Below are 18,580 nucleotides of genomic sequence, written 5' to 3' on the forward strand. Positions count from 1 at the left end.
ACGAAACGGCAGGAGTGTTTTTAGATCTTTCCAAAGCGTTTGACAGAGTCCATCATGGCGCTCTTTTAAGTAAACTTGCTTATAATGGTGTCAGTGGGAAACTGTTGCTTTTAATAGAATCTTACCTTAAAGACAGACAACACTGCACAGAAGTTGTGTATGATAATGGAGAGGTAATTGCAAAAAGAAGATCAAAGATAAGGAACACAAATTTTGGTGTGCCACAAGGCTCTATCTTGGGCCCCTTCTTGTTTATTTGCTACGTGAATGATTTCCCAAAAGTATTAGACACCAGTCATCGTATTACTATGTATGCTGATAACACCTCTGGGGTTTGCTGGGCACGTAGTAATGATGACCTAAATTCAGTGGTACAGAATGTTGTTGAAAAAGCCCAAACACATTTTGATAAAAAAAACCTGAGGGTCAATATTAACAAAACTAATTTAATTTATTTTAAGACAAGTAGTTCAAATAAAAATACTGTTCTAAATGAGGACATTCAGGAAAATACCTGTTCAGAATGTAAATTTCTGGGGATATATATAGATGACAGACTTTCATGGAATCAGCAAATAGATCATGTCTGTGGTAAAATAACATCTAGTCTGTATTTACTAAGGAGATTAGTTCAATATTTAGATATCGAAGCAATAAAAATAGCGTATTTTGGGTTGGTGTATCCCCATCTATCTTATGGAATTGTATTGTGGGGTGGGTGTAGCCAATACAATATAAAAAGGGTATTTGTATTGCAGAAAAGAGTAATAAGAACTATGGCAAAAGTAAGACCCAGAACTTCATATAAAAACCTGTTTATTAAGTTTAATATTATGACTATCTATGCAGTATATATGTTTCAATCAATATTATTAGTGAAAAAAGACAAAAAAGTGACAAACAGGAATATGGAAATCCATGATTACAATACAAGACAAAAATCAGACTTTCATATGGTGAGCAGACGATTGAATCTAACAACAAATACCCCATTCATTAAGGGAGCAATATTTTATAATTCTCTGCCAAACAACCTGAAACAGCTTTCTGGTAGAATTTTTAAAAACGAGTTAAAAAAATGGCTTGTATTGAAGTGCCCATACAGTATGGTGCTGACATGATTTGACCTCAGGAATGCTATATTAAATATACTTCAATGATATTTTACTTAGTAGCATGTAATCTATTTATATTGTGTATCAATAATCTGAATGTAATTATTATAACATTGCCCATGCATGTTAAATACATGTTTCGAGCTGTAAGATAAATAAATCATCAGCAGACCTCAAAGTTTTTATTTCTTCTCCATGGATTTTAATTCCTACTCCAAATTTTTCTTTTGTTTTCTTTACTGCTTGGTCAATGTACATACTGTCTCACTCCCTTCTCAACCATTGCTTCCCTTTAATGCCCCTCGACTGCCATCTGGTTTCTGTAGAAGTTGTAAATAGCCTTTTGCTCCCTGTATTTTACCTCTGCCACCTTCAGGATTTGAAAGAGAGTATTCCAGTCTACATCTACATCTACATTTATACTCCGCAAGCCACCCAACGGTGTGTGGCAGAGGGCATTTTATGTGCCACTGTCATTACCTCCCTTTCCTGTTTCAGTTGCGTATGGTTCGCGGGAAGAACGACTGCCGGAAAGCCTCCGTATGTGCTCAAATCTCTCTAATTTTACATTCGTGATCTCCTTGGGAGGTATAAGTAGGGGGAAGCAAAGCTTTCTCTCAGTCTAAAAATGCTAGAGATGTACATTTGCCATTCCTTAGTCTATCTTCTAAGATAAGGGTTTATATTCTAAAATAAGGGTTAGTATTGCCTCATATGTTCCAGCACTTCTACGGAATCCAAACTGATCTTCCCTGAGATTAGCTTCTACCAGTTTTTCCATTTGTCTGTAAGGAATTGGTGTTAGAAATTTGTAGCCAGGACTTATTAAACTGAAAGTTCAGTAATTTCACACCTATTGACACCTGCTTCCTTTTTGACTGGAATTATTATATTCTTCTTGAAGTCTGAGGGTATTTCACCTGTCTCTTACATCTTGCCCACCAGATGGTAGAGTTTTGTCATGGCTGGCTCTCCCAAGGCTATAAGGTTCTAATGGAATGTTGTTTACTCCCAGGGCCTTTTTTGACTTAGGTCTTTCATGTCAAATTCTTCATGCAGTATCATATCTCCCATTTCATCTTCATTGACATCCTCTTCAATTTCCGTAATATTGCCCTTAAGTACATCACCCTTGTATAGAGCCTCTATATACTCCTTCCACATTTCTGCTTTCCGTTCTTTGCTTACGACTGGTTTTCCACCGGAACTCTTGATATTCGTACAGGTGGTTTTCTTTTCTCCAAAGATCTCTCTAATTTTCCCGTAGGCAGTATCTATCTTACCTCCTAGTGATAAATGCTTCTACATCCTTACATTTGTCCTCTAGCCATCTCTGCTTAGCTATTTTGCACTTCCTGTCAATCTCATTTTTGAAACATTTGTATTCCTTTTCGCCTGCTTCATTTATGGGATTTTTATATGTTGTTCTTTCATCAATTAAATTCAATACCTCTTCTGTTACCCAAGAATTTCTACTAGCCCTCATCTTTCTACCTACTTGATCCTCTGCTGCCTTCACTATTTCATCTCTCAGAGTGGCCCATTCTTCTTCTACTGTTATTTCTTTCCCCTGTTCTTGTCAACCGTTGAAACTCGCTACAAGCTCTGGTCCTTTTAGTTTATCAAGGTCCCATCTCCTTAAATTCCTACCTTTTTGTAGTTTCTTCAGTTTTAGTCTACAGTTCATGACCAATAAACTGTGCTCAGAGTCTACATCTGCCCCTGGAAATGTCTTACAATTTAAAACCTGGTTCCTAAATCTTTGTCTTACTGTTATATAATCTATCTGAAATCTTCCAGTGTTCCACCCCTCTTCCATGTATACAACCTTCTTTTATGATTCTTGAACCAAGTGTTAGCTATGATTAATTTATGCTCTGCACAAAATTCTACAAGGCGGCTTCCTCTTTCATTCCTTAATATCGAATTCCAGTCCCCCATGTCCATTAAATTTTTGTCTCCCTTTAACTATCTGAATAGTTTCTTTTATCACACCATACATATATTCAATCTCTTCATCATCTGTGGAGCTAGATGACATATAGACTTGTACTACTGTGGTAGGCGTGGGCTTCATGTCTATCTTGGCTACAATAATGCATTCACTATGCTGTTCATAGTAACTTATCTGCGCTCCTATTTTTTTATTCCTTATTAAACCTACTCCTACATTACCCCTATTTGACTTTTTACTTATAACCCTGTATGCACCTGACCAGAAGTCTTGTTCCCCTACCGCCGAACTTCACTAATTCCCACTATATCTACCTTTAACCTATCCATTTCCCTTTTTAAATTTTCCAACCTACCTGCCCAATTAAGGGAGCTGACATTCCATGCTCCAATTCGTAGAATCCCAGTTTTCTTCCTCCTGATAATGACATCCTCCTGAGCAGTCCCCACCCGGAGATCTGAATGGAGGACTATTTTACCTCTGGAATATTTTACCCACGAGGACACCATCATCATTTATCCATACAGTAAAGATGCATTCCCTTGGGAAAAATTATGGTGTAGTTTCCCCCCGTTTTCAGCAGTTTGCAGTACCAGCACAGCAAGGCTAGGTCCATGTCTGCTGGTTCCCATCAATAGCACTGTGAATGTAAGTGTGACTAAGGTGGTGTAACTATACATGTCTTCTACATATGTTTTTCCACAGATTGATGTAATTTTTGATAAAGCTATACAGGAAATAGAAAATGTTAATAACATCACAATACATTTAGGTACTTACTTTTTGTCACTGCTTGCCTGAATACCACCACCAGTCTCCAAAGTCCAGTAACGATCTTGCATGGTGCGAATGTACCAGCGTTTGGTGGCAGCATCATATTCCAGCTGGAAAGTCTCGTGGTCTGAGATTTCATCTTGGTTGGCTGTTACATCTACACCTGTGGGTATAAGAAAAGAAAAATGTAAATGAATAACTTTTTCTTATATAATTGTCTTGAAATGTTACAAAGGTATCTGAAGTGACATCCAATTTTAATTAATGGTGGAGGAAGGCATTTACTTGTAGGAAGTTAACTACAAGGGTTGGAACTTAAATAGTGGCAACTATTTATTCACATCCGTTACAAAAGAGTTACATGTTTTCCCCTCTTACTGTCCTTCAAAGTAGTCACCAGTATTGTGTAGAACCTGCCGCCAACAATGGAAGGTGTAGTATACCATTAGCAGAGCCTGTTCTGTTGATGGAGCAAATGGAGTGGTCTAAAATTATGGTGATTTTCGTGTACGACTGTGATGGTGTTATCCTAATGCATTACATTCCTCCATGGCAGACCGTCAATGCACAGTATTACTGTTCGTTTTTGGAGCATCACCTGTGACCAGCTTTGCAAAAGAAGCGGCAACACTTTCTGCGCAACCCAACCATCATTTTGCACGACAATGTGCGGGCGCATACAGCGCAAGCTGTGGCTGCTCTGTTCGGTCCATGGGGCTGGGAAGTACTGTACCATCCAACATACTGCCTGGACTTAAGTCCTTGTGACTGATTTGATTCCAAAGCTGAAGGAACCACTTCGTGGCATTCACTTCAGAACTATTCCAGAGATTCGACAGGCAGTAGACCGCTCCATTCGCACCATCAACAGAACAGGCCCTGCTAACGGTATACTAGATCTTCCACATCACTGGCAACGAGTTCTACAGAATGCTGGTGACTACTTTGAAGGACAGTAACTCTTTTGTATCGGTTGTGAATAAATAGTTGCCACTATTTAAGTTCCTACCCTCATACATTTATCATTTCAGAACAATGTTGATAGAACAGTATTGATGTAGTGCACACAAAAGCAAATTAAGAGAACAATAATACATCTCGAACCTTTTTTTGTTTCTTGAGCAATATGTGCAACCTATTAAGCTGACGTGGGTTTGTCTGGTGGTTATCTAAGTTGCATCAGTGGTTCTCATTGTGAGATTGTTGCCTCCTGGTGGGGTGTTACACTTCTTGAAGAGAGAATGCAGCAGCTGGGCAGAGGGGTGGTTGTAACATAAAGGAGGCAGCAATGGTGAGTGTTCTGTGCCCACTTTTATTTCATTGTTCTTTTAGTTACTAACACAGAAAATTACCTGAATTTAGTTTCTGAAATATTGGTACTATACTTCATGACACTAAAACCAATACTACTGACTAAAATGTTATTTCTATTACCAGTTGGTTAACGGAATTCCCTTGTCAGATCTTTGCCTGTATCTTGAGTCTGAGGTTGTCCACTTCATGCAGACTTACTGTATCCAAGATAGAAAACTTTCTGGCAATACTGTGACTTGTGGAAGTCATTATTTCAACAGCTTTTAAATACCTTTTTATCTTGTTTTCAAGTTCTTCTGGTATAATTCTTAACTGACTGTAACGACGACTTCTTCGGCAGCAGTGAAGCACCAGTATACACATTGCTTAAACTGTGTGTATATTACGGTACCTGTGCTTGGTGGAGCAATATGAAATGAGACGTTTTGAAAGCACATTTTCTTAAAACGGTCGAGGAAACGAAAGGACAATAATTTTCATATGAATATCTGAAATTCCATTCACCCCATCCTACAAATCGACAATTAACATTTGTGAAAAGAAATTTTCAAATTAATCTACGAGCTTCCTGGACCAAGTGATGATCCCGAAAAATTTCACTCTGACAAAGTGAGTACATCTGTTTTATTTTTCCAAGCTTTAAAAACAAAGACTGACAAACGCAGTTGTTTGAAAATTCTACTGTCACTGACAAAGGCCTCCTAGCTTCCTATAAAATGTATCTATAATAGCAAAAACTGAGAACTTCTCTACTACTGGGGAAACATTTGTATTACTCACGATCAAAGAAAGTGGCAGTACTATGCTGGAGTCAGATGCATGTGCCATAATTAAATCAGTCCCATCAAGTAATGACTCATAATCAATGAGATGGTTTTTTATGTGGAAGTAAAGGTCTGCACTGTGTTTCAGGACACAGAATTTGTTAAACATATTAATGAATCAATAGCTATAGACAATGAAGCATTGTTGCTAGTTCAAAGCATTCATTAATGAAATCTGCCACCAAAACCTACACGAGTAACGCATTGACACCACCTCCCCCCCTTTTTTCCAACTAAAAACAAAAGAACACACACATTTCTTTAGCAAATGTACTTGCATGTGTAACTGAGGCACCTACAACCATGGTTGGCCTACATCACAGACTTTTAACCTGTTTAAAATCCACTATACCTGACTATTTCAATCCATCTTTTTCATACCACTTTCCCCATTTTTCTTCAGTCTATTGTACTGTATTGTATTGTATTGAAACGTCAAGAAATTGCACACAAGGCCAGAGAAATGCTTGCAAAAACAGGCTTAGGAGGCTTTTTACTCAAAAACATGGGGGCCGTTAGCCGCTTCTCTCGCCGATCGGTTCCCGTCTCCAGGTGTGCTCTGGCATTTCCTCCACGTGCGCTTCAGTAGTTAATACGCACGACCTTCTTATCACAGATGATACTTCTGAGTAGTCTCAGCTTGGCGCCGCGCGCTACGGGGAACAGTTATACGGCTTCGCTCATTTCTAGTAGGATTATCTTCCATTGGGAAAGTATACCTAACAACGAACACTGTTAAAGTCGATACACGTTGGGCAGAGCGGCAGGCGATGTCATCGTCAAATGGTGATGTGATCGCACAAGACGAAACGTCATTTCGAATAGCTCAGTACTCGACGCGTTAAAGTGAATGATGAGATACCATGCGTGACACGAAAATTCGGAAGAAAAACCAATGACCAAGTTTATCTACGGTCGAAGGAAACTTCATAACTTATGTTCTTGACAAATTTTGCACTATAAACTGCTTCGAAATGAAAAAAATAGAAAAAAATTTAGTCTAAACTTTTTAAAATATCGATATTTATGTGCTAGGAAAAATGTATGCAAACGAACAAATTTAGGTCTCTCTCTCTACCTTATCCATTGTGAGTTTTTTCTGAGTACCAAATTACAACAGAAACAATTATACACCGTGCCTTCAACACAGCTTACTATTTCATTGTTAAAAAAGATTATTTAATTAATACTGCTTCATAAATTGATATTCTTCTTTATCCATTTCAGACCCTCTGGTTACAACTGTAAACATTAACTTTTATTGTGTCTTAGCTGCAACAGACTTATATTTTCCCAATTGAAACCTTAGATACACGTTTTTGAATGTTCAACCTTTTCATCACGCGCAAGTGATGCCAATTGTTGGGCATAATGAAAATAGCAAGTCAATGCAGCAGTGCGCAGCAGCTCGTGTCCCTCAGAATACACTGAGAACAGAGCCCATCTGATTTTTATACATGTTTCAAATGTAATTTAAATTTCTGTTCGTAAAAATGTTTAATATGGTTTCTGTACTAACTGAATAATATTTGGAGATGAAAAAAAAAACATAAACACTCAGAGAAGGTAGACGTTTAATCATCAAAGTAGATGGAACACAAATTGTCATTCAGTTTTATTTTACAGATTCAAAACAAACATGGAAATATGATAAGACACCTCACATTTTCAACATATATGAAGACACCTGAAATACACACGAGGGTTGACTGAAAAGTAATGCCTCCACCTTCGCAACTCTTCAACAGTTGGCAGCATTGGTATGCGGCAGGTACTGGCTTGTTCCGTAGCCTCTTCTCTACAGCCAGGAACTCCTCTCGCGTTACGAGAATGAAGGTGACGCCTTTCTCCATTCAGTTGTGACAGGAGACGAAACGTGTGTACACCGGAGACTCGCCCCAGAAAAATAAATTAGACGCAGCCCTCAGCTGGAAAAATCATGTTAGTTTCCTTGATAGTGGGACAAAAATAAATTCAGAGCGTTACATCACAACGCTGCGAACTCTGAAACGACGGCTAACAAGGGTCCGAAAGGGAAATGTTTTCCTGCAGTATGACAATGCCAAACCACACAGTTCACGTGCCACCATAGCAGAACTTCAGAGACTGAATCTCACCACCGTACGGCATCCTCCATACAGTCCCGATTTAGCACTGTCTGACTTCCATCTGTTCGCGATAATGAAAGACGATATGCGGGGACATCACTATGCTTCTGATGAAGAAATTGAGAGAACTGTGAGATTGTGGTTGCAGAAACGGTGTCGACTTCTTCCGTGACAGCTTCAGAAAACTTGTTCATCGTTGGCAAAAGTGAATATTGGTAATTAAAGATCACATTCTAAGGATTATTTCTGCATTTGTTTTATTAAAATATTCCCATTCAAACCCAATTAACGAAGGTGGAGACATTGCTTTTCATTCAACCCTCGTAGTTGGTTCGCTATATTCCACTGTATAACTGAATATTGTTTTACATGGTAATTACTGAATTATCATTTTACGATTTGTTACAATAGAGAATATTTCGAATTAGTTATTTAGTCCATCAAATGAAGCCAAGTGTACATAGTTAGTTTTGAAACGGTGCACATTTTTGTATAAATCTTTTATCTCAAATCATTAAAAAGCACCTAAGAGCATTACCAAATAAAGAAAAATTTTCCGTCCTCCAGAAGGTCACGGAGGCCTGTTGTAAAACGTAGTCATCTTCCTTTTCGGGTATCTGGTCTCTCTTGTGAAGGAACAGTCTCGGAAAAATACCCTAATCATCATGGAACATTTATGATATGCCATAAAAGGACGAAATCTGCTGTTGTAACATAAGTGAAGGGGAAGAGCATTTGTGGATAACTGGTACAGTTTTAATTCATTACAGAATTGTGATATACTTCTAGACTTTATTTCCAGAGATTCCGCTAAACCTCTGTTTTAGCCAAAAAATAGTAATTGTAGAGTCGTTTGACAAGACTAATGTTCTAAACAAAAATTTAGTTTTGCTACTGTTTGACAATGGAAGACGCTCTTCATTACGTCTATGCACTCTTCGTATATGTTAATGCACACCGAATCTTCGTATGCTATCCAGCACTGTTAACGCAACTTCAGAACTGTTCGTCTCTTGTCCATGCGTTGAAGTTACCAGCCACATCCGCCAAAGCGACGCAACAGAGAATTTAATTTTCGACGTTTTCATCATCATTCATGAAAGTGGCAAGGTTGGACTCATCAAAGGTTGGGAATTTGTCCGGGCGCTGATAACACCGCAGTTGAGAGCTCCCACAAACCAATTATCATCATCAATTTTCGACGCTTGAAAAATTGCTAAATTTTGATGCTATACTGGATCACGAAAAGCGAGAGAACATAACAGTTCCTGGCTATTGGAATTTTCAGGCCAGGCATGTTGCAATGTGTTCGTGCAAACTGACAGCAAGGTGTCATTTGAATATCTTCCTCTTCCTGATCAGTATCAACATTTTACAAAAATAGAAAATTTAAACTAGTGGTATTTCAAAGAATGGGAGTCCTTTAGTTGCAGGTCGTCTTTGTTTAAATAATCCGTGGCTTCCCCTGTCTTACTATGGTGGCTTCATGACAACAATGACACAGAAGACTTGTTCCTCCAATATATGATTTGATTCGTAATTCACTTTCTTTGTGACGTAAGATCCAACACGATATTTTTTTTAAAAAAATAAACATTAAAGTCAGTTGCGATGTTTTGTCTTTTATACGTTCTCTCCCTTCGAGAATTATTCTTAGACGTACACATATGACCAAGTATCTTGAGCTACGTGCTATCTACGAGCAACTATTGACCATATTGGGCTGGAGCCGCTGCGCACAGCTAGAGAATGCTGTCGCGGCTGCAGTCTCCATTGTTCCTTCTCACATAGAGGCCATTGTGTGCAACCTGGAAACACGTCGTGATGTCACCGGAAATAGCCCCGCTGCAACTGGGCTCCAGCCTTCGCACGCACACACACACACACACACACACGCACACACACACACACACACACACACACACACACACACACACAATAGTGTGCCGTAGCTAGGACAGGCTTTTCACCTGTAATACGTCATACATGACTTTTCTCGAGATGTGTTAAAATCTCTCTTTGAAAAAAACTAATATCTTCTGTAAAACCATCATGTCTTTCGGTAGTTATGGATTTGGTACTGGGTTATACCACACCATCTGGGGCCAAAGGAGCATTAGTTATGGCCAACTCATCAACTTTGTGTGCGTGTGCGTGCGTGGTGTTACGCATTTACCAAAGAACGTGTTCTCTTAAAATACTTTACATCAAGTAATATAAGCGCCATATACAAAATATATACCGTTTTTTGCGAGAGCGTTTCTCAAAAGATATTGCGATTTTGAGCACCTGCCACAAAAGTTCCTGGCCCCCTTCCCGTACCGTGATAAAGTTCCGCCAAAAAACAAATTACTGGAGCTGGGCAAACGATAGTCGCGGTAGAGAGGGCCCGAGATTTCTCCATACGCTGCAGGGCTCGACGCGGTATCAAACGCTGCTCGAACAACCACGTTATCTAGGACTCGCGCGAGTGCAAGCGATCCAGGTGAAACTACGAACTAGTCGCACCAACAAGCTTAATATCCCACATTTTAGTGGAACAGAAGAGGATGTACAATTAAACGTTTTATAAGGTAAGATTTAAAGGTATTCCTTCATTTGTGTTGGCTTTGTGCAGAACAGTAAAGAGTTCATTTTAATGTTCCAATTTCTAAAATATTTAAGATACGATATTTTAAGGAATTCAGTTATCATAATTTATAATAATTTCAGTTTTGTTGCAACTGGACATTCTGATGCTTATCCATGCAGTAGAATAACGTGTAAAGAATGTTACAACTTTTAATCAGTCTAAAAACAATGTGTGAACACTCGGGTAAAACAAGGAAGAAATTTAATTAAAAATTCAGTGTCTAATAAACGTAGAAAATCTGACTGAATCTTAACTAATGCGGAACTTCGTCTCCATAGTTGGAGAAAACATGTCTCGCTACTACACGGAGGATGCAGGTTCGATCCCCAGTGCTGCAATGATGTTTTTCCTTGTAATAAGAACTGCAATGGGGCCCACTTACATTCGTGAGGACAACTGACAAGGTATCTAAAGGAGACCACTTCGAAAGCCGACATTCCGATTCTGGTATGAGTGTTACGGAGACTAAACAGCAAATAGGATTGTCCTATTAACACCCCAGGACAGAAGCAGTGTACCTAATATGTCTGCGTTCAGAGTGTCCAAGTGTGAGAAATTGTTCTAAACGTTAGCGTAGCGTGTCTTTAAGGCGGAACATGGAGTCTGGTATTCACCTAGTGGGATAAGGGAAATCGCCTAAGAACCACATCCAGGCCGGTCGGCGTATCTCCCTGCCGCGGAAATGGTCGCGTTAAAACGCGCGGGTATCCTGGAGAAGCCGACGTTAACGGCCGAGACTGCTATGTGCTTCCATTCACAGTATACTCTAACAAAGTGGTCGTCACACTGCGGCTCGGATTAAGTATTTATGCGGCCCGTGGTTCATAGACGTAACAATTTGCATGTCGCAACAAATAATCGAATCCAAAAACTTCAACTAACGTTAAGAGCTTCTTAACACTATAATTTTCCTGTTCAGTAAGACACAAAAACATGTACAAAGAGAATAATATTTTAAGAAGTGCTCAATTTTAATTGATGTTGGTGAATTAGGCCGTGAGATAAGTAAAGCTGCCCACTTCTCTCAGGGGCAGAGTAAACACGGCCACTGCGGGGATAGAGGATGTGGGAGAGGGTATGTTTCCTTGCTTGTCTTGCAGCACTAACAACTCACGGACGTTGGAGACTCACCAATCAGGTGATATGGGATACATTTCAGACCAAAGTAACATGGATTTGTGAATACGCATTAGAGACGGACGGTCTTCTTCAAACGCGGTATGTACTTGTGGCAAGGAACATGAAATTAAATTAAGGATAATGTTATACTACGTAGTAACGAAAGAAAACTAATGAACAAAACATTTAGAAAACATTTGTGATCGTGTTTCATATTGGGTAATGCATTTCAATACAGGCACAATTATTCAGTTACTGTCATTAATCAATACATCATGCGCTCACACAGACGACACCACTTCGACAGGCAATTACAGGGTCACAACTTTGGGGCCGTCAAGGGTGACAGCAACCTAAAACAAAAGACAACCGTGTTCCGAATGGTGCTGACTTTTAATCTGGGGGTCATCGGCCAACTTATCGCGCCCTTACTATGACCTGTCTATGAGGGGGGGCGGGACTCTTATCAATTTATGTACGTTATCAATTAATAATAAGATCGATATACATGCGGTTCGAAGTGCCGCCCTGGAATGCCAGTACTGGCTCCTGAGCAGAAACGTTTGACGACTACTGCTCTAACACAACTGTTAACTGTAATAATAAGTGAGATTTTCCATAATAACCTCTCTTTTTTTTCAATTTTCCTGAACAGCTTGCTGAATCGCAAGTTGTCTTTCATGACAGCTAGATTCCTCAGGGCTGCAGATAGATGCAAGATTGTATCATGCCTTACAAGAAGCAAAGAAAGTTTTCCCTTCAACTGACACCCTCTTCCCTCCACCCCCCCCCCCCCACTTTTTTTTTTTTTTTTTTTTTTTTTGGTTCTGCGGCGTAATGGTTCCCACTTTCTCACGAATGAAGTCTTCGTCAGTGGTTGTGCCGCAAGAACTATGTAAACCTGTTGCACACAGTGAAACTAAGCCCCCTGTTCTCCACTTCCACCTCACTAGAATCTAGCTACCAGTAGCACTAAGTTCTACAAATGGCCACCTCCGTTTCAGACGGGGGAAGAAACGTACCGGCGGAGGGTCGAGTCCTCCCTCGGGCATAGGTGTGTGTGTTTGTCCTTAGGATAATTTAGGTTAAGTAGTGTGTAAGCTTAGGGACTGATGACCTTAGCAGTTAAGTCCTGTAAGATTTAAAGAAAAATAAAAAAAAGAAACGTCCGAAAAACACATGGCAACTGCCGACCACAGTAATCCAGGGTGACAGGACACGCACATTATAAGGCATTTCGCAAACTGTATAGATCGTCTAATGTAAGCTAAGCCTTCACTGAGTAAGACACGCGGAAAAAAGGGGACAGCGTTCATATAAGTCGTCGCACAGTAATGAAACTGCGATCCCCGGTCTCATAACAATGTCTGAACGAATTCTCGTATTTCGTCAGGCTGTCTGAATATGTGTTACTACTCTACGTCCTGTTAATGATGCATTACTGAAGATCACATAGCTGATTTAACCTTGTTTTGTTCTAACGAGGTGCTCCCGTAATCCTTCGTTCCTTCGCACTTAGCACGCGCTCATGACTTCGTATTTCATGCAAAATATATTTTGTTATTTGTTTGACCGTTGATGGTCTAAATATATATGCTTATATCTTATCAGATCTGCACTTTTGGAATCGGCGTTGATATTCTCATACTTCAGCGTTCACTTTTAAGAACATATCTTTCATTTATTTGTCGTGCCAACGGCGCCTTGTAGACGGAGCACTACTTTATTTTCAGTCAGATGTTCGTAAGGCTCTAAAGCGACACGTAGATCGACAACTTGTTTTAAATGTTCAGAAATTAAAGATTTTTCGCTTCAAAAAACACAAAAACGGGATATCCTATGCTTACAATACCAAATAATCAGAGCTGGAGTATGACTACTATATCAATGAGCCAACTTATACAAATACCCAGATGTAACACTTTCCAAGGCTGTGAAATGGAATGATCAAATAGACTCAATCTTACGTAAGAGAGATACAAGACTTCGGCTCGTTGGTAAGATGCCAGGAAAATGCAATGAGTCTACAGAGGAAATTCTTTAAAAAAAACAGTAGAACAGTGCTCAAGTATATGGGAGTCATGCGAACGGGGAATATGCGGGGATACAAAGAAGGGCTGCAAGAATGGTCACAGGTTGGTCTCACCTAACGGAGAGCGTCATGCGATATACCGAAAAACCTCAGCTGGCGGGCGCCTAGAGACAGGCGTTAACTATCCCGGGAAATGCTACTTGCACAGTTTGCAGAAAAAGCGTTAAGTGGCGAACCTAGGAATGTATTGCGGTCCTTTAACGTATCGCTCCAGTAGGGACTGTAAAGACAAGCTTAGACTAATCATATTGCACACAGAAGCATTTAAGGAATCACTCTCCTCGTAATCCATAAGCGAATGGACTAGGCGAAAGCAGTAATACGTACGTACTACAATGAAAAGTACACTCCGCCACGCACGTCACTGTGTTTTTCAGGGTGTAGAGGTGGTTTTCCTTTTTTTATGGGTGGTGGGGTGGTGACGGGGCAAAGGGGGGCGGGGGGGGGGGGGGGGCAAGATATCCAGTTCGCAAAGAGCGACAAATCTGGACGCGGTAATCGATTCTTACGCAACCCGTGCAAAGCCACATTTTGAAATGTGACAAGGACTACCACTGCTAGGATTCACTTGCTATACCTCATTTCCAGGGAGTTTTTCTTTTTTTTCTCTCTCTCTCTCTCTAAAATATGCTCGCACAATTTCTAGTGCTTTGGCTCTTATACCCTTGTATCATCGGTATGAAACAAGGGGGCAGCGAGAAGCGTCGAAAATCAATCCAAAACGGATACATCATACAAAGTCTTACACATTTTTTTCCGTTTTCCTCCGTTCCTTAGTTGCTTCAAAGTTCATGGAGGTTTGTTCCGTCTTTGCAACTAAATGAAAGGCAGTTTGTTTTTTGCCAAACGCGTTTCGCTTCTTTTATTTATGAAGCATGTTCAGTGGCCTGTGATTCAAGTCTCTTTCCCTATATATAACAACTGTATTATGTGGGTGGAAAAAAAACGCCGGAAATCGGCCAGGTAGGGCATGGGGTATTAACCGAATGAAGACACCTCCAGGACCACATTAACTTCACAAAACTTTTGTCACTAAAGTTGTTTCTAATCTGAAAAACATGAGAAAACGTGACACAGTAACATATTTGTAACTACAACCTAATACATCTTGATGTATAAAAGGCAATGTCCTGGCTGGCTGGCTGGCTGGCTGGCTTATCATCGCGCTGCCAAACCCGCTAAGGACACAAACTTGAAGTTTGGAGAGGGTGTGAATCTTATACTGTAGCCATCGTTTACGACGGGATTGTCCGAAAACGAAAACTGGTATTTGGTTTTTCAGTCAGAAAATAAAAAGTATGTATTTTAGTATTTTTGGGAAGTCAGCCAGTAAGGGAATAAAACAGTGGGTGAAAGGTGTTTGCCGGCCGTTGTGGCCGAGCGGTTCTAGGCGCTTCAGCCCGGGACCGTGCTGCTGCTACGGTCACAGGTTCGAATCCTGCCTAGGCCATGGATGTGTGTGATGTCATTAGGCTAGTTAGGTTTTAGTTGTTCTTAGTCTAGTAGGGGACTGATGACATCAGATGTTAAGTCCCATAGTGCTTAGAGCCATTTTTTTTTTGAAAGGTGTTTAGAAAATAAATAATTACTAAAGAACTACTAAAGGATTTTTAAGGCTACATCTATGAAAATTGGTATTTGACTTCTTGGTTCGAAATAAAAAGAGACTTTCTAAGGGAGTGCAATAGGGAACGAAAATTTTAAAGAAAATATTTCGTTACATTAAAAAAAAATGTGAAAGCTAAATTTATGAGAATTGGTACTTCACATCTCGTTTAGATATAAAGAAATATTTCCTAGGGGATGAAAGTTCCTATGGAAATATCTCCACAAGAAAGCAAAAGGCATGATAACAAAAACTTTGGACTCTTACCAAAATCGCTTTTAGGTCAGAAGTACATTGGAAAACGACCATGCTTATATGGCCTTAATTAGCGTGAAAAGCTTAGAATGAGTTGCAGTTTGAGGACAGCATAAAAATTCGACTAAATAAAAACAAAAGAAGTCCCTGAAGCGGGCGCTAAGCTGTTTTTTTTTATAAAATAAAAATAAACATGTATTACAGGGCACTGAAGATGCTTCATAAATAAAAGAAGCGAAATGTGTGTGGAAAAAAGCAAGCTGCATTTCACTTAGTTGCAAAAACGGAACATACTTCCATGAAAAAAATCTTGTGCATATTTCGGATGTCCGTACAGAAAAGAATCAGAAAATGCATCTACACATCATTTTACTAAGTGTTTAGGTGCTCAATAAGATACTTCAATCGTGGATGTGTTAATCCACAATCGTTGTGTGTTAACAAGAGTGCTACAAAAATGCCACGAATGTTTGACTAGTACACGCGCAGTTAGCTGTTGGCTCAGTTCTGAGTGAGCGCGAGCAAAGTTCACGGCCGCGGAGGGCAGAGCTCGCAAACACAGACAGACAGGCGGGGAGCACAACTGCAGCGCTTCTGGGAAAGCGACAATAGCTAGCGGCGAGCGGCGGCCCATTGTGGGCAGGCAGCCATTACAGCGGGACCGGCGCGAGCTGACGACACAGTCACGACGCCGCTTCACCGTGCAGCAGGGGTCACGTCACGGCCGCGGTACTCGCACTTCGTGCGGGTGGCGAAACCGCACGTTATTCCACGACACTACGTCTCCACAGTGACCGTCTCTCAGCATTCTTGTCATTCTCTTCGCGTTTTGAGATTTTCACATGATATCTTGCGAACCATGGATGAAGGGTATCAGACGGATGCCATATTCCTTGACTTCCGGAAAGAGTTTGACTCTGTGCCCCACTGCAGACTCCTAACTAAGGTACGAGCATATGGGATTGGTTCCCAAATATAAGAGTGGCTCGAAGACTTCTGAAGTAATAGAACCCAGTACGTCGTCCTCGATGGTGAGTGTTCATCGAAGGTGAGGGTATCATCTGGAGTGCCCCAGGGAAGTTTGGTAGGTCCGCTGTTGTTTTTTATCTACATAAATGACCTTTTGGATAGGGTGGATAGCAGTGTGTGGCTGTTTGCTGATGATACTGTGGTGTACGGGAAGGTGTCGTCGTTGAGTGACTGTAGGAGGATACAAGATGACTTGGGCAGGATTTGTGATTGGTGTAAAGAATGGCAGCTAACTCTAAATATAGATAAATGTAAATTAATGCAAATGAATAGGAAAAAGAATCCCGTAATGTTTGAATACCCCATTAGTAGTGTAGCGCTTGACACAGTCACGTCGATTAAATATTTGGGCGTAACATTGCACAGCGATATGAAGTGAGACAAGCATGTAATGGCAGTTGTGGGGAAGGCGGATAGTCGTCTTCGGTTCATTGGTAGAATTTTGGGAAGACGTGGTTAATCTGTAAAGGAGACCGCTTATAAAACACTAATACGACCTATTCTTGAGTACTGCTCGAGCGTTTGGGATCCCTATCAGGTCGGATTGAGGGAGGACATAGAAGCAATTCAGAGGCGGGCTGCTAGATTTGTTACTGTTAGGTTTGATCATCACGCGAGTGTTACGGAAATGCTTCAGGAACCAGCATTTGAGGCTGACTGCAGTACAATTTTACTGCCGCCAACTTACATTTCGCGGAAAGACCACAAAGATAAGATAAGAGAGATTAGGAATCGTACAGAGGCATATAGGCAGTCAAATGGCTCTGAGCACTATGGGACTTGACTTCTGAGGTCATCAGTCCCCCAGAACTTAGAACTACTTAAACCTAACTAACCTAAGGACATTACATACATCCATGCCCGAGCCAGGATTCGAACCTGCGACCGTAGCGGTCACGCAGTTCCAAACTGAAGCGCTTAGAACCGCACGGCCACACCGGCCGGCATAGGCAGTCATTTTTCCCTCGTTCTGTTTGGGAGTGGAACAGGGAGAGAAGATGCTAGTTGTGATACGAGGTACCCTCCGCCACGCACCGTATGGTGGATTGCGGTGTAGGTATGTAGATGTAGATGTTCGTATTTGTTCCATAATACGATAACATCACAGTTTAGAATGCAGCAAACTTGTCGAAATCGGATCTCTAACTTCGAGTAATACAAACGTGCCAAACTACAGGGTGGCGCACGACGCTGAGTGGTCAGCGCGACAGAATGTCAATTCTAAGGGCCCGGGTTCGATTCCCGACTGGGTCCGAGATTTTTCCGCTCACGGAATGGGTGTTGTGTTGTCCTAATCATCATCATTTCATCCCCATCGACGCGCAAGTCGCCGAAGTGGCGTCAAATCGAAAGACTTGCACCCGGCGAACGGTCTATCCTGCTCTCTTTCAACAGGACGGGGCGACCTGTCACGCTTCAAGCGAGTCAGTCTCACAAGTTTATGAAAGATGCAGAGACCAAAGGAATGTGAGTCAAGAATTGTGACCGTCGCTTTCGCCAAGCCTAACCCCTTGTGACTTACTGTGGGACAGTCGAAAGGGAAAAGTGTTCGCAAACAGCCGAATGACGTTAAAAGACTTTAGGGACAATATTCGTAATGAAATTTTGAGAATGTATGCGGCAGAGTTGCGTAAGGTGTATATTAACATGCTAGGGCGGACGCAGATATGCAATGAAGCACAAGGCGATCATTTTCAGTACCTAATGTAATGTAACAAACAAGTTCAATTCAGTAAAAATAAACATTTGCATTAGCTT

The 18,580-nt window shown here is 40.7% G+C and overlaps 1 protein-coding gene across 1 annotated transcript in view; it reads right to left on the reverse strand.

The window, feature by feature from the left end:
- Window positions 1–18,580, reverse strand: part of LOC124595016 (protein singed) — a 329,423-nt gene that overhangs the window by 9,674 nt on the left and 301,169 nt on the right. Inside the window, exon 5 of the mRNA XM_047133566.1 lies at window positions 3,850–4,006. Within this exon, the coding sequence (XP_046989522.1) occupies window positions 3,850–4,006 (157 nt within the window). The remainder of the gene's footprint in view (window positions 1–3,849; window positions 4,007–18,580) is intronic.

This window comes from Schistocerca americana, chromosome 2, assembly GCF_021461395.2.
Source record: "Schistocerca americana isolate TAMUIC-IGC-003095 chromosome 2, iqSchAmer2.1, whole genome shotgun sequence".
Lineage (NCBI taxonomy): Eukaryota > Metazoa > Arthropoda > Insecta > Orthoptera > Acrididae > Schistocerca > Schistocerca americana.